This window comes from Sebastes umbrosus, chromosome 4 (assembly GCF_015220745.1).
Source record: "Sebastes umbrosus isolate fSebUmb1 chromosome 4, fSebUmb1.pri, whole genome shotgun sequence".
Lineage (NCBI taxonomy): Eukaryota > Metazoa > Chordata > Actinopteri > Perciformes > Sebastidae > Sebastes > Sebastes umbrosus.
The window spans coordinates 15,696,369-15,714,294 of NC_051272.1; the positions used below are offsets into that span (position 1 = coordinate 15,696,369).

Below are 17,926 nucleotides of genomic sequence, written 5' to 3' on the forward strand. Positions count from 1 at the left end.
GAAGCTCACAAGCCTCCCTCGCCTCTGTCTGCGCCCTAAATGTAATTACAGTAAACTAACAACATTGCAGAGTACACCTGGATTAGGTTTCTTGGAGGTGACCTTCTGTTTTAATCCAGACTGTTATTTGATAGTGCATCATGGCCTACAGCTGCAGCTGCTTCTCCATCCTTAGTTAACAGAAATGACTGCAATGCCCAACAAAAGAACAGTTCTCTTTGTTTTAAACAAAGTTATTGACATTCACAGAAGACTGGATACATTTATTGTCATTGTTGGATATAAAAGCGACATGGATCATGTGTGAATGTCTGATAAGGTTTTTGAATCATATATGAATCAACCATATTTTTGATATATATTCCCTGTGTTTTCCATCAGACTATATGGCCGCTGTTCATTTCAGTATTGTGTCATCTTTCACTGTATATGTGCAGAAAACTGCAGATCCATTTATGTGCCTCTGCTGTTTGTCCCAGGGGAGTACGTCACCCGTGTACAAGTTATCCTTTTCCAACGTCTTTGATTTTATCTTCAGTCGTGCGTGAAATTGTGGAAAAACCCTGCTCATCTAAAGATGCTAATTCTGGACTTTTATTAGACCTGAATCATCAGCTGCAGACAGTTCCTGTTGTAAAATGAATCAAAGTCCCTGTGGTAGCTATTTGGAGCCTGTTGCTAATTTCCCTAATCCCACATTTAAACCAAAAAAAGTTAAATGTTTCAAACTGTTTTATTGAAAACAAGTCCCTGTTTGTGTGTTTTTGACACAGAGACGTTATGTGCACCCACGGCTGTTTCCTCAGTTTCCATTTCTTTGAAACACTACTGAAATAAAACTGCTTCCTTTGAAGTGTTAAATCGTTTTAAGGGAGAGGCTTGAAGTGTTCTTTTTTTTTTCTCCATTCTGATCTTTTGTGTTTTCTGCCACAAAAAAAGTACATTCGCTTTGTCAGAACTGCACATTTATAATGTCCTTGAGTCAGACTGAATATTTTCAGAACTAAAAAATGAAATATACTCAAGTTGTATGTTTCGAGACAAAACCAAACATGCAAAAGCTGACACATGCTGGCTGGAGTTATATGGAACATACGGTATACATGACAAAAACTATACAGCACAATCCCCTCAGTTTCTCAGCTGAAACTACAGGTCACTAGAAAGTTTAAACTGTAGCAAATTCCAGATTCTGGGTTAATTAATTTAACCATGTTGCTCAGACGAGCTTTCACAAGTAAACCTTTCATTCTGCAGACTGCTGACGTCTCTAGTAAAACTTTTGTGTCTATTCTTAACTTTACTCGTGTCGTTAGCCTACGTGCAAGTCAACGGACGAATCCTGTCCAAACAACATGGACAAATCACATGGCTGGAAGCGCATGAGAGGCGACTTGTTTAGCTCTTGGAATAGCTTGAATACTTCCGCTAATTTTTATTAAAGGTCGCATTTTCGTTGCGGTGAAATACCCAAAGCGTTTGGGAAAAAGGTCAGCGTCAAGACAACTCGTAAAAAAAACTAAAATCGCAACTGAACTTTGAGGCTTTTACTGAGGTGGAGCTTACAAGTACCAATATAATCTAAACTAGCATTAAACTGAAACCAGTCTGGTTTGGGTTTTTAGTTTCTTCCCTGACCACAATTACTTAACAAATCTAAAATAAAATATACTCTGGCTTTCAGAAGTGGGTGACACTATTAAGACAGTCATGTAACACATTTCCTTGGATAAACCCTGAACAGTTTTATTTCTGGGCATATGAAATGGTCCACTTTTAAATGGTCTAATTTATTGATTATAGGCACAAAATACTGGCAAAATCTACAAATATCTGTATCAACCTATATCGGTTAAATACTAACCCAAACACACTGTACAAGTATAATTCATACATCATTTAAAATGAATGAAGGCATACAAGTTATCAGCTCGTCCTCTTCTCAGTGTTACTGCACTGAAACTGTAACTAGGAATTTATTTAAAGCACATTCAGGGGCTCATTTCTTACAGCATTTTGTAAGAATATCACCAATACATTCATTTAAGAAAAAGCTCTTCTTACTATTATTACTACACAACTACTGTCTGACCTCACTACCAACATTTCCAGTGCAGAAACAGGGCTGGTGCTCTTTGTGAGAAAAGTTTACAGAGCGAGTTTACCGCCGGCTCAGACTATGCAAACATTCTTATGTGAACAGCCGGTACACTCCCTCTTTATCCTCACAGAATACAATTCAACGTGCTGCCGTTTCTCCGTTTGGCTCTCAAGGTAACCTTCTGTATCACATGGCAGCTCATGACTGGACTTTTGGGATTTTTTTTGCTTATGAATTACCTGTTTTTACACCAACGACGGTACTTTATAAGAAGCTACAAAAGCATAAAATCTATTAGAGGAAAATTTTTTATCACAAGTTGAACGTCATAAAAAAAACACGTGTTTCATCATAATTTTTTTCTTTCATCATCATTCTCCCTGATTATTAAGTGCTTCCATCTTGTGGCCCAAAAAGGGAAAATTAATTCAGCAGCTCTTAATGATGTTGACCTGCTGGGTAAATTACAACACATCCTTAATGGAGCCCTATCATATCATCAAGTAGGGAATTAATTGATTGTGTCTCATGACAAATTTTGAAAACAAAAATATGTCCATAATTTATAACCATACTTGAAACCTGGATGGGCTTTTTAAAATGATCTGTTTAAGAAAAATAAAGGGCCAACAGATGGACATGACAGGACCTCCATGAGCAGTTCCAGCAGAAAAAGGGTCTCATTATTTTAAAGGTTGCCATAGAAATCTCATTAAAAGGTAAAACACACCAGTGGAACAAGTCAGTAAAAGAGCTTGAAATAGAAAAAAAGTTCATTCCAATTACTGAAAATAAGTTAATTCAAGTTTCATAAAAGTTCGGTAGCAAGAAAAAACTGTTTGTACAGAGTCAAAGTGGTTTCCAAGGAGATCCTCCTTACCGCTATTTGCTCTGGAGCTCCTTCTGTGGTCTCCTGTCTGCGTCACAGGTCCCAGTGTGGAGCCGGAGCGCCCCCTGTCTGTGCAACGCGCTCAGGGTCCTGAACTCCAGAGGCATGGTGTGAGGACTGGAGCTGGACGTGTACTCGTACTTTAGGGTGTCGTAGTAGTGGTATTTGACCGGTTTGCCCTGCGGGTCGAGTGGGAAGGGCCAGAAGCCGTAAAGATGGATCTCTTCACAGAAGCGAGTGGCCATCGTGTACATGAGGAGCCCGGTGGTCGGACGCTTGATGTGGACATGGTTGGTTAGCCAATACCTGTTGACAAAGACATACAGTGTGTGTGATAAACTGCATCCAATGGTTCGATAACTGTCATCTAGAAATACTGCAGAAGGGAGAATATGTTCAAGGTCTCCGAGCTCTTTTCTAGGTAGCACACTAAAGTCAGTATTCACTAGGAAGCAACACTTATCTCCTCTATAAGACCGTCCTCTCTCTGGGATTTGATATTAATCCAGATATACAGCATGCCGGAGCACACAGACTGGAGCTGAATCCTAACAAGACACACTAAGTAAAAATTTAAAGCCTGCCGGATATGTTTCTCTGCTGCAGACCACCAAGCTGCTGCTGCTTCAAGGACCGTCTGCTCACAGATAATCAATAACTTATCTTTTTGTCTCTTCTTCTCAGTGGATGCACTGCAAAAAATGTCCCACTTAACAAGTCATTTAGTCTAGTGGTCTACTAATGCTGAAGCAGCTGGTCGATTAATTATATTGAAAGTCAATTTTGATAGAAAATGAATTGTTTAAGTCGTAAATATTCTCTGGTTCCAGCTTCTGAAATGTGAAGATTTGCTAGTTTTCTCTCTTTTGTAGCATTATAAAATGAATATTTGGGTTTTGCACTGTTGATTGGACAAAATAAGCAATCAGAAGATGCCATTTTTAGGGTCTAGGAAATCACATTTTGACAATAGCGCTTCTGAAAAAATATCTAATTGCGAATATTTTGACTGATATTGCACTTGTGATATGATTTGCGATATTAGAGTGTTCGATCATTTTCACATCATAATTCTCATTTTCATTGACAAACATATTCAGATGATTATGGTGTGATTTTGGTGCGGATCTGTACCAAACAAAGATTTGTCAAGTTTGTAGAGTATGATGTGATATTCAACGACACACATTTCGCCTCTAACAAAAATCATCCTGCGATTTGAAAATTCATTAGCCCATATTGCGTTTTCGATAAAGTTTTGATTAATTGTGCTGTACTAATAGACAATAATGCAGGATGTCCACCTCTCCACCTGGCTTAATCTTTGCTCAGGTGCTGGAAGCATCAATGAGTCCAAACTGATGGAGCAGATAGCCGCACACTTACTGCATAGATTAAGTGTGCGGATATCTTTTCCATCAGTACAGATTGACAATAAAAGAATTGTTTCTTCTCAGCCCTATGCTGAACACACTAAAACAAAATCATTCCACACATTTCCTGGCCCAAGAGTCTAGTGCAGCCATCTGCACGGGAAACAAATTATTTCTATTTGTCTAGTTTCCAGAGAAAGGCATTATGCAATGATGGAAACTACATAAATTGATCTCACCACATTGGCAGATTTTACTCTATGTTTCTTAAAAATAACTCTTGAATGTTTCATTACTTGTTCAGGTGGATATGTGGCGGTTCAGAAGCAGCATGTTAAACAGAACTGCACACGCTAGCGCTGCTCTGCACAATTGTATTCCTCTACTTCTTCTACGTGACCTAGGAGCTCCGATAATAGACAGTGAGTTGCCGCATGCCGCCCTCAGGAGCAGCTCCAGGGACAGGTGGTCAGACGTTCAATCGCCCCAACTTCATTTTCCTTTCCAGTCACTCGCCCATTCCTCCAGCCTCGAGGCTGTTGCTGCCTCCTCTGGCTGCGTGCACGCTGTGGTTCGTGCGGAAGGTCGTGTTGAGATGCAGAGGTTGTACTATTTAAAGCAGCTCGTGTGCCGTGAAGGGCAAACTCCAGAGGGCAGGTTTACAGTCCAACCAAACACTACAGCAGGTGATCAGCATTTTAACAAGCAAGAGGAGAGACGGCCTAATTAGCAGTGAAATAGTCTGATGTAGCATTTGGTTGGAGTGAATATGAGCGGATCCTTTGTCCTCCACTGCACATGATGGGGAATTAAAGTTCAGTGTTACTGAGAAAAGGACAAGGTCAGGTGGAGCATTTATCAGACAGCACTATAAAAAGGAAAAAAAGGCATGCGTTTCATCTACAAGACGATTTCAGGTGAATTATTTTCTCTTGTAAAACACGGATCAAACAGACTGTTAACTACTAAAGTAATGGCCCAGTTCTACCCCTTTCACAATTAGGGTGTTAGTTGGGGCATACTAAATGGCATAATGTGGTCACTGACCAGCGGTGGCTGTTAGGCTTTTAACAAAGCAGGAAAGATCCCGAGCAGAGTCTGGTCGTGATGAGAGAGAGAAGCAAGGACAGCTACAAAAACTGCACAGAGGGATTTTATAACAGCCTAAAGGCTATGGAGGCTGTATTTAACAGATCTGCAAAAACATTTCCTCAAAAAAGATCCAGTTCTAATCAACGCAAATAATAAAGATTAACTAAATATATAAGTCCTGTTATGCTACTTACTTATTATCTGTGCTATTCCTGAGCCACTGTCAAATACAATATCTAAATAACACAATTTGGAGCTCACAAGTAAGCAGTATTTTTGGACATAATTTGAACAAACGGCAAATTAATCTCTTCATGAAGCATTTTCATAAATGTTGGCAGTAAATCAGCGTCAAAATCAATGCACAAAAGCTGAGAATGAACACCGAGTGGTCAGTGTCAGAAGAAGTGAGCTTCAATTAAAGGAATAGCTTGACATTTGGGGAAATGTGCTTATTTGATTTCTTGCAGAGAGTTAACTGAGAGGATCGATAACCAAGAACAACAGTTTATCCGCACTTCTATGTAGTGTTACTGCTGGTTGCCTGGTAACCTCACAGTGACGACAAGACTCCGGGAAGTCATTGCTGTTGATCACCAAGAAATAGTCAAAGCATGGGACTCCCCGTAAAAGCACAGCTTTTGTTTTTAGCCGGGTTCGCGGCTCTAAAGGAGGAAATATCAATCACTGTGTTGGTCGGTCTGTCCACCACGTTGGTCCAGACTGAAATATCTAAAAAAATATTGGATGAACTGGAATGAAATTCATTCACGGTCCCCAGCAGATGAACATTACTGACTTTTGTGATCCCCTGACTTTTCCCACATGGTCACATGGCTCGGTCACGGGGTAACAACCGTCACGGTGTCGTCACGGCCTGCTAACTCCGCCTCCCGACCCTCGGTCCAGCCTCGATCTGGGTCTCATTCACATGAACGGAGGAAGGGAAATAACTCTGGATTCGGCTATTAGTGAATTTTACAACTTTTAGGACCTAATGATTTAAATAATAGCTATTGATTTAAATGAGGGCCATTGAAGTGTTCGTAAAGTGTTTGTGGGAAGTTGATTTACCTAAAAAAAAAAAAAAATCCTCTGAGTTACAGACGTCTATTTCCCAATATAAGTCTGTGGGAAAAAGTATTTTTGGGCCCAATGGCATCACGTGACGGACATGGAAGTTGTAGTATCGCCGTTTGGCCACTACGGAAGTTGGGATCCACGACCAGCGCTCTTCCTGGGGGCTTGGTTCAGCCTCACAAAGCTGCTAGTGTGGTTGTAAACTCTTGGTCTTGTAACATTTCTGCTTGTGTGCAGATTAAGATTAGGTAAAGTGAGTAGGATTTGGTGACATCTGGTGGTGTGGTTGCAGATTGCAACCGACTGAGTAACCCTCCACTCACTCCTCCCTTTCCAAGACTGCGGTAACGTGAGCCGCCGAGTGCAAAACCGTGGTAACGCCGTCCTTACCATAATAACACTACTTTAGGAAAAGTCAGATGGCCACTGGCGGTACCACGGTTTTGCACACTGCGGCTCACGTTTCCGCAGTTTCACAAGAGTGTAACGTAAAAACGTTTTACGTACACAAGAGTGTAACGTAAAAACATGAAAGTCTCTCTCTAGAGCCAGTGTTTGGTTTGTCCGTTCTGGGCTACAGCAGAAACATGACAGAGCAACATGGAGGACTACATGAAGAGGACTTGCTCCCTATGTAGATATGAAGGGCTCATTCTAAGCTAATGAAAACATAATTCTTAGTTTCAGGTGATTAAACACTAATGAAAACATAGTTATGAATATTACACATTAAAATAAAATAATGAATAATATATTAATATACAATGTTCCTTTAAACATAGAAACAATGTGATAACTAGAGAGCATTAGAGATGTTGGTAGACATGTTTTTGAACTTTCAACTGATCTAGCTCCCCCCCCCCCGTTTCCAGTCTTTACACTAAGCTAACCATCTCCTGGCTCCTGCTTCTTACTTAACAGACAAATGAGAGAGCAGTATTGACCTTCACATCTAACTCGCCGCAAGAAAGCAAATAAGTGCTGTTCCCAAAATGATTGATGAATGACAAATAAATCATAAAATAGACCGATATGTCTACTTGAACTGTGGCTGCGTTCCAAATGACATACTTTTTCTTTTTACTTTTAGTATATACTCCAGCTGTCCTTACAAAGTACATTCTGATAACCAGAAAAGCATGCTGGCTTGCATACTGCAACATGCCACCGGATGTAGTATGTGTATAATGGTATTTTTGACATACTAAATCTTTTTCTGGCGTACTAAATAGTAGGGAGGTTTGGGTGTTGGAATGCACAGACTCAAACTCAGAATCAAACACACAAAAGAGAGATTTCACACTTGATCTAGACAGATTCGGTGGAACGACTCCAGGTGCACACCGAGCGAAGAGAGACGGAGTAGCTTTAATGCTCGGTTTAAAAATAGCTGCAGATTAGAGCCAGACGACCCCTTCATTATGCTGCTCACAGGTGTTCTTAACCAGGAGCAGTACTGAGCAGCATCTTACCCTCTGACAGCGTGGAGAAGGCGCAGCGATGGGAAGGCGGTGCGTACGTCCACGGTGTGCAGCAGGATGAGACGAAGGGCCCACTCCACACGCTCCTCTCCACCCTTGGCCATGAAGGCCGGGATCCACAGCACGCTGCCGCTGAGGCTTTGGAGCCGCTGCAGGAAGCGATCCCTCCACTCCTCGCTGACCAGGTCCTGGAAGGCCCGCTGCACCACTGAAGGGTTCATGGTCACCAAGTTGGTCCGCCGCCCCACGTCCTGAGAGTACTCCTCCACCGGTGCCAGGTTACACCTTAGAACAAGCAAACTACACGTCACTCAATTTCCTTTACTATGTGCTTTCTCTTGTCTTTTAAATCTGAACCTCTTTACCGTACACGTCTCTTTACCGTACACGTCTGCGAACATGAAGCAAAGTTTCTCAATGAAGTGTACGACCATGATGAGAAACCAACACAGCTTCAAACCAGCTTCATCTAATGAAAGTTCTTTGGAGGGGACAAGTCTATCGTATAGTGAACAGTGCTGATTATACCACAAGTTTCCCTTTCAGTTCAGATTCAGTGACTGATAAAGCTACAACATAGCTGTGTAAATCACAAGCTTCATCACGATACGATATTATATCGATTCTTTGGACAACGATACGATATTTGTTGATATTACAAAGTGTGCTACAATACGATTTAATTCATTTCAGGGGCTTGGGATCGATATGAGACGATATATTATGTCCATTTGACACAATCAGTTAAATTTATATCACATCACAATCACAACCCTAACTAAAATATGATTTGACAATTTTATTACTGAGCTCTTCCAGACATTTAAATGAAAAAAAATATATATTCTTTTTAATAAAAAGAATAAATATAAAGTGGGAATTTCAAAATAAAGGTGTATTTTAAAGATGACATACGCATCAATATTTTCACTTTGCATCGTTGATATTGGATCGTTGATCATTGAATCGATATATCGGTCGTTACACCCCATCCCATATAGAGTGAGCACTCACAACATATTCTTCTTTGTATTAATACACACGCGCTGAGACAGAGCCTGAAATGTCTCTGTGTGTAGTGAGCTGTTGTTAATTACTTAATAACATTTTTAAAACTCAGAAGAATTCAGAAAATTCAACAGACTTTTGATTTCAGAAACTTAGTATAAAGACAGCGATCGGAGCTTGTTGCCTCATTTGGTTTGTTAAACATATGACATGTACATATGGGCGACAAGTTAAAGGGAAAACTTGAATAAAAGAGTGGAGAAACATTAATGCAGATGTAATTAATGCAGGACGTGAGGGGTCACTGAATGGTTTGATAAATATGAAAATGTGCATGCAGTTCATGTTCTGTGGTCTTCACAGTGAGCTTACACTAAACGAAAGCCCCAAAATCTACACTTCAATCATACATGCCCTTAAAGCTGCAGTTGGTAACTTTGAGCAAATATGATAAAAAGTTATTTTTTAAAACGGTCACTATATCCTGACAGCAGTGCATGAGACAGATAATCTGTGAAAAAAATCTTGTCACTCTGCCTCCTGTGCTCCTGATGACATTTGTAAGATTTCACAGCGCTGAAGGAAAACAGCCAATCAGAGCCGAGCAGTCTCTACGGCAGCTGTCAATCACTGCTCGCTAAACTGGCAAACCCTGATCAAATGGTCAAACTAGGCAGCGCTGATCAAATATGAATCAAGATTCTGTTACTGTAATGCCTATTTCTCACCTCAAATATTATCAGAAACATATTTTAGTGTAAAAGTTTGTGTCCCGGCCGGTGGGCGGTGCTTGGTTTTGGCTTGACTGTTTTCAACATGGAAAACTAGGAGTTCTAGGAGGACACAGATGAACATGTTTTTGTTTTCACAGATTATCTGTCTCATGCACTACGATCAGAATATAGTGAATATTTTATAAACATAACTTTTTATCATATTTCCTCAACAACTGCAGCTTTAATGAAATTTGAATGATGATGTAAACCAGCGTTATTGTGACAGGTATTTAATTTCATGAGCGGATTTAAGTGACTAAAGCTGCCTGCCACTCTGCAGTAATTAACTTCAGATATATACCTTTTCAAAGATCTTCCAGCATCTCATACTAACACACTTGTATTTTGCTTTTCCCTTCAATTTACCATCCATCTGTTCATGTCCTCAAGCTAGTCAAACTGTTTGCCTGACACAATCGTCTACCAGGAGTGAAATAGAGCAGAAATATAAGTGAAATTCAGCAGAAAAGCAGGATGGCAGTTTATTTATTGCCGTTAACCTCGGCCTCCGAGTAAATACCAGAAAACACAAAGCCGGTAATTATCTTCTTCACAGTGAAGCATCTCTATTCTCTGCAGCGTGGCAGCAAAACAAACCAGGAGTGCTGATTTTTAATAACCTAACATATTCTAATTTACACATACACTTGTGGCTGTTGTCCAGTGAAAACCACGCATCTCCAGAACATCAACATTTCAGCTTTGTGATAATTCATTTTATTCAGTCAAGTTTCATCAGAAAAATTCGGTAACACCGCACAAGGCCACCTTGAGCGCCGGTATGAAACGCACCGGGTGTTCCATTAACTATAATGTAAACCTATCCACGGCAACAGTAACTCCTCCGACAGAGTGCGCCGGGAGTGTGGTGGTCGGTGTTACCAGTTTTACACGGTGTTCGAGCATACACTGATTACATTATTTGCCCACCACAGCCACCGTTGTCTTGCTTTTTTTTTTAGAAATAAAACCCATTTAGTTCATTTTGACAAATCAACGCCGTGTTATCAATACAAAGTCGGACGGCGGACGCTACAAACTGAAAGAGAAAGTGTCTTCTCCGTACGGACTCTCAGCAGAGTAGCAGGAGTCAGATTTCACAAACACAGGATGAGAGAGAGTTGACAGACAAGATGATGGCGGAGGATTTGGTGTCAAAGTGAAATGCAAAATCGCCTATTTGGCAATATTTCAGATTTAAACCCAATGCTATAAGGTTATATGTTAGGTATAATGTTAATGATGTAATTGCCGTGCGGAGAATGGACCGTTCATAGCTGGTGTGCGCGGCGCAGCTGTGCCGGGTGGAAACCTGCAGCCCCGCAGCGAAAGCTGGACCGGGGGGGACAGCCATCTGACATTAAAGATCAAAGTAAGCACTCTCCAGATATTCAGCGACATCTTTTGCTGTAAATATCCAGTGTTATCGGTAACACCGGTGTTGTCACAAGTTTATTAACCGGTGGGGGAAATTTCCTCACCGTCACATCCCTACCGTGCGTTAAGTTTCACTTTTATGTTACAATCAGCAATTTGTTTGTATCCCGTCTTCACAACGTTCACTTTCAGGTAGTAGATTTAAGCCCAACCATGTAGTTCTTTCTTAAACCTAACTATAGCGGGTTTGATGCCAAAAATAAAGTGACGCCAAAGGGGAGTGACGAAGCGCCTCGTATGTGACGAGTTGGGATGAGAATGTGTTGACTATGACAGCTGATGTACAGTTGCTTCAAAGCAGTGAGACAAATGTGCACCATCAGCTGACTAATTTATCTTTGTAAGTTTCAATAAATTGCTCAAGTGCACCAAATTATTCCGTTTGTTTCTTATCACAACGCCGAGCTGAAATAATCTATAACCCAAAATACTGAACCATCCCACTTTGTGGAGACCCAGCATAGGGCAGATATCTATATTTAGCCGAGGCATTATCTCTCTATCTGATACGTGAATGCCAGAGCAAATTCCTCAGCTTCTCAAAATGCCACATTCCCTGTTGTCTGCCTTCAGCCAACCATTACCGCCGTGGCCCGGCATTATTATCATGCTGCTGCCGTGGTCTGGACATCGTGACCTCTCATCGTCAGCATAACATCGCAGCACTTAGAGAAGACAAAACGTGCAGACAACAGAATCAATTTCAGAATAAAAAAGGGGACGCATGAGGACTTTGAGGCCTATTGAGCCATCGATCAATCAGCTCAATGAGGCGCTACGGCAGACGGCTACTTCCTGCTCCATTTATGCAACAACATTAAAATAATTGATTTATTAGAGGATGTTTCTCACAGTAGATACCTCTTTTGTTAAGATTGTTCTGCTCTACACAGAATCCCGAGCCAGAACACTTGTTGTTTTGCATCTTCCATTATAATATAACCCTAGACAGATTTACTTTCTTCCAATGACAAGCATGAATAGTGATAAATAACCCACTCAGCGACTCCTTAAACACAACACAGAGCCGGGTGATGGCTTCACAAACACAACTCTGTGGTAAATGAGAGCAGGACCCCCTGAGAGCGACGGGGTTTTTCTTTGAAAAGCCCAATGTCTTTCTGCAGGATGTAAAGGCCTTTTCAAAATGTCAGTATAAATGTATAATCATGCATTTAATTGCTCTCAGTCCGGCAGCTCATTTCCAGCTTTAAATCATTAAAAAGCTTTGACAGCTTTTTCAAAAGTGCAATTAATATATTTCCAGCTGTGTGAGCGCCAACGCTAAACCTGAATTAAACCGAGAACTGGAGAAAGTGATTATCATTCCAATGTGAATTATGCTCTCAGTAAAGTGAGATAAACCTAAAACTGAAACTAATGTGCCAATCCATTTCAATTACGGGACAACTCTGACTCTCATGTTTTATGATTTATTCCAAGTGGAAGACTTCCAAACCTGAAATCATTTTTTTTTGCGAAGAGGGAAAAAAAAAATACCTGATAACAAAGTCGTGAGAGTCGATGTCGGGTCCACAGCTGCTGTTCAGCAGGATCCCAGAGTTCCCTACAATGGCGCAGCGCCTGTGATGCTGGTTCTTCATGGGGGATACGGTTGGCAGAAGACGGTAGAGATTTTCTGAGATGTTTGTGGTGCTGTGGCGATCAAACACATAGTGGATGATATCTCCTGGCTTCAGCGTGCCCTTCAGAATAGAGATGTCTCTCTCTGGATCCAGAAACCGCAGAATATTCTTTCTGTGAAAAAGAGAAAAATAACACACGCTAGTTATGAAAGCCTCCGCTCGGTCGGGTGTGAAACTGTGTTGATATAAGAAAGTGATGAGTGTGCCTGATGAGGTTGGAGAGGGTCTTGTTGAAGGTCCAGCTGTTTGTCGAGAGCTTGACGGTGTTGTTGTAGCTCGAGCCGAGATGATTCACGTCTTTGCTCGATCTCGTCAAAGAAGTCGGATGTGCTGTAGCTTTTCTAAATGAGAACGGAAAGTCATGTTATTGACACACTATTAAAGATCAATAAGAAACAAAAGCCTCGTTGTTTGTACATGTATTGTGTGAATTTATCCCTATTTTTTCCCTCCTAATTTAAGGGTTGTTTTTCCAATCTAAGAACAGAGGGTGTCGTATGTTGTACAGAACATTAGAAATCCTTCTGAGACTAATTTGTGATTTTGTGTTATACAAACAGTGGTGGAATGTAACACTTGTTGCTGCAAATGTTGTCTTAAGTAACTAAAGCTTTACTCTTTTATGCTACATTTATTATATTTTTACTGCACTACACTTGTGCACTACTAACTACGTTGTACAGTAAGATTTTACATACATAGAGATCATATAATATATATTAATTATATTGATATAGTTATTTATTTAGCCATCTATTTATCTCATTCCTCTTTCTCATTCCATTTGTACAATACTGTTGGAAATACTGTCACTTACTTTTACACACAATCCTCATTTTCATATGTATATAGTACTCTATTTTTGTTTTATTTCTCACTTTTTTTCTTACAACTTATTTTCACTTTATCTTATCATTGTCTTATTAATGTTATCCAATCTTATTATTGTCATTTTACCTTATCTGATGCCACTATTGCTTTTACTGATTTCTCATCCTACACATTTAAATGCACCGTTGACCCCGTGTTAACCTACATATGACAAATAAAAAACTGAAAGGCAGCTTACTGCATAAGGAGTACTTTTGGTGCTTAAAATACATTTTAGCAACAATACTTTATGTACATTATTATGCAGGATATTTACTTGTAATGGAGTATTTTTTACATAGAGGTATTCTTTCTCCAATACTGTATATGAACAAAATGTATATATTTATTTAGCTATCCATTTATCTTGTTGCATTCTCATAACCTATATATCTCATTCTATTTGTACAATACTGTTGGAGATACTGTCGCTGTATATAGTACTCTCTTTTTGTTTTATTTATCACTTTTTGTCTTACAACTTATCACTTTATCTTATTAATGTTATTCTTTCTTATTCTTTCTATTTTATCTTACGTGACTATTGTTGTTATTGCTGAGCTGACCTGTTCTCTCATCCTATACATGTCATTGCACCGTTGACCCCGTGTTAACCTGCATATGACAAATAAAACTGAAACAGATATAACATGGGGGCAGTGCACTTTCGATACTTTAAATACATTTTAGCGACAATACTTATGTACCTTATTATGCAGGATATTTACTTGTAATTGAGTATTTTTTACATAGAGGTATTCTTTCTCCAACACTGTATATGAACAAAATGTATATATTTATTTAGCTATCCATTTATCTTGTTGCATTCTCATAACCTATATATCTCATTCTATTTGTACAATACTGTTGGAGATACTGTCGCTGTATATAGTACTCTCTTTTTGTTTTATTTATCACTTTTTGTCTTACAACTTATCACTTTATCTTATTAATGTTATTCTTTCTTATTCTTTCTATTTTATCTTACGTGACTATTGCTGTTATTGCTGAGCTGACCTGTTCTCTCATCCTATACATGTCATTGCACCGTTGACCCCGTGTTAACCTGCATATGACAAATAAAACTGAAACAGATATAACATGGGGGCAGTGCACTTTCGATACTTTAAATACATTTTAGCGACAATACTTATGTACATTATTATGCAGGACTTTAACTTGTAACGGGGTATTCCTACTTCATCAAAGGGTCTGAATACTTTCTCCACTGGTATATGAACAACATTGACTTCCATTGACTCAGCTCCAATGAGTCTTAAATGCAATAAAGTTGATGTTATTTGAAACACAGCATTTTTAATTCAGCAGATATGTATGGCAGATGTTTTTCGCTATCACACGGATACCACCACCACATTGATGGGTATTTATAGCAGCTGCCTTCTCGCTGTAAAAAGTAATGAGACGCTCGCTGTGAATGACTCACTGTCAAGACTGCAACGGAATCAAATGACCAATGCCAACTATAAAAATTATATAGGAAGAGCAGTGAGCTCATCACTGGTGGTCTACAGCAATATGTATATGTATATCGGGTATATATGTATATGTGCGTGTGTGTGTGCGTGGAGATAATTGGATTTCAGACCTGTGCGGTTTAGGGATGAGCCGGTGCAAGTTCTTCCTCTTTGAATGTCCGGTATTTCTAGAAAGAAATAAAGATTTAGATTGAATTATGAATCATGAAACCTTGGTTGATAATGGACTGATGATTCCTGTAATCATATCCTGTAACGATAACCCACCCACGGTATTCAATACCAGGCGTGTACACTTCCGTCTTTTAAGACGAGAGAATAAAGGTGCAAAGCGTGCACCAAGGCGTTTTTAAAGCAATCCACTGTGGGCCCATTTGCTGATGTAATGAGGAGAAATGTGGCCTTAATGGAGCCCCATTATACTGAAAGGAGGTTTTCTATTCTCAGGGAAGTGCGCAATCTGTTTTACAGGGGTGTTGAAGACGCCAGCCAATATGCATTTACAGTAAACACACTGTATGTGCATTCATATCGGCCTGTTTTGCAATCATGACCTTGGTCACATGTGGTAAAAATCATGACACGCTTTGTCTTAAAAGCGAGAAACAGAAGAGCGGCTTCTCTGACAGACAGGTGGGCCCGTTCGTCTCACTCGTTTTACAACGCTGGTGGTGGCTTTAAATATATTGTTGGGATTGTGTTAAGCTGCGTTTATGCAGGAGTTGAATTGGTTCTGGTTCCTCTCCCACGGCGAACCACAAACCAATATGACCTCATTACAACGTGAGCCACAGCCGGGTAATTGCATTCAAAACAAAATGTGAATGCTGAAGGGGAAATGTGAGGATCCAAAAAAGCTTTTTTTTTTGTGCAATTCAGGTAGGTAGCACACACAGCACATCTTTAGAGCAGTGGTGATAATGATGAGAGCAAGAAGAAGAAGAAGAAGAAGGATGTTCATGTTGCACTGGTGAGGTCTGGTTTGGTTTTGTGTGAGTGTGTGTGTGTGTGACAGAAGTATTTTTGGTGCTAAATTGAGAATGCATTTTCTTGCGGGTCAAATGCAAGTGGGGCAGGGAAGAATTTCTGCTGCACTGCTCAACATTTCAAAGTCTGAAAATGGAAAAGAAAAAGAAAGAGGGGTTTGTTTCCAATCTGTTGTCCCCCCCTCACCCTCTCTCTCTCTCTCTCTCTCTCTCTCTCTCTCTCTCTCCCACACACACACACATCCCCCACATGCACACACAGACTCTCTTATAGTGTAAATGTATCCCATCCTGCATGCAGGCTGCTGCAAGACAAATAGCCTAATCCTTGGAGACCCTTGGCAGGCTGCTGTCGGGAACAGCTGCTACTGCTGCACCCAAGTGTTACAAATGTAGAAACAAATCTTAAATACTACACATTCAACTTCCACTCAACTCATTTATTTCACTCATTTATTCTTTTTTTTTCTTTCTCCCTCATCCCTCATCCCACCAACACCAACACCACCTCCACCACTTCACAGATCCAGTCCTGTGAGAGGAAATAAAGCTGCTGGACAAGAGGAAACAATGGACACACTCACAATGCATGCATGGGGGGAGGTGGGGGGGAATAAGCAAATGGGCTACTTACGCAGTTTCTTTCTCCACTTCTGCAATATCATCTATGATCAAAAGCACAACGAGCAGCGTTACAAAGCCGAACAACAGCGTGCGCAATACCAGCGGCATGGCTGAGGAGGAGGAGGAGGAAGAGGAGAGGAGGAGGAGGAGGCTGCAGCCAGGAGTCCCTCCTTCCAGCTAACACTGGCTCACATTAACCTTCTTGTGTTTCTTCATTTTACACATCGAGAAAAAAAATCCTGCTCGGCCGTCTGTCTCTCTCCCATTGTTCTTATTATCGGACACTCCCAGCAGACTGTGCGGTTCTCCTCTTCTCTTCTCTCTTTCAGATGCTCATTCCCTGCTGTGTGTGTGTGTGTGTGTGTTGTGTGTGTTTCGATGCTGCTGCTGCTTGTTTCTCCACCGGTGCCTCCTCTATTCCCCAGTCAAACTTTGAAAGCGTGCACCTCCACAGCCTGCCTGCCTGCCATGGGAGCAGAGAGAGAGATGGAGAGAGACCACATGCAGCCTTAAAGGCGCAGCTACTACATCTCTTACCCACCACCCTCCTCCTCCTCCAGGTGCTCACTGTAACACTGCAGTACAGGTGCATCAGGAGGCAGGTTTTTGCACAAATGAACAGCTGCTTTCCACTTGAAAAGATCACATATATACCCTGAGAAATGAATACACACACCTTTCTGAAGATTTGGCAACCCTATTTAACCTATATGGACTCCTTACCAACACCTATGTTTTAGATTTGATGTAACAAAATTGTCAGACTTGATACATCATTACTAGTCATCTGAATAAGTCAGAGCACCGCATCTCATTATTTATTTATGATTTCTTTATTTGTGTATTTAATTTTTTTTTTTTCTATATCCTTTTTAATTCAATTGATAGTTAATTAGCCTGTACTCCCTTTGAGTATATGGTTCTTTTTCAGTTTGTATGTGGGTTGGATATAGGGAGGGAATTTGGAGCCTTGTTTGTGTTTTATATGTTTTGTATATTTGGTTATCCAAACCAACTAGACACATCCAAACAGAGTGGGTTGTGATATAGCCTTAATTTTTTAA

The 17,926-nt window shown here is 40.3% G+C and overlaps 1 protein-coding gene across 1 annotated transcript; it reads right to left on the minus strand.

Annotated features, from left to right (window-relative positions):
• Positions 1–366: 366 nt before the first annotated feature.
• st8sia2 (ST8 alpha-N-acetyl-neuraminide alpha-2,8-sialyltransferase 2) lies at positions 367–17,403 on the minus strand. Its single transcript, XM_037767476.1, has 6 exons — positions 16,873–17,403; positions 15,363–15,419; positions 13,090–13,224; positions 12,738–12,995; positions 8,008–8,301; positions 367–3,296 (listed from the first exon to the last, which is right to left on the minus strand). The coding sequence occupies exons 1-6, from the start codon at positions 16,968–16,970 to the stop codon at positions 2,984–2,986; spliced, it is 1,155 nt and encodes a 384-aa protein (XP_037623404.1). The 5' UTR covers positions 16,971–17,403; the 3' UTR covers positions 367–2,983.
• Positions 17,404–17,926: the final 523 nt, after the last annotated feature.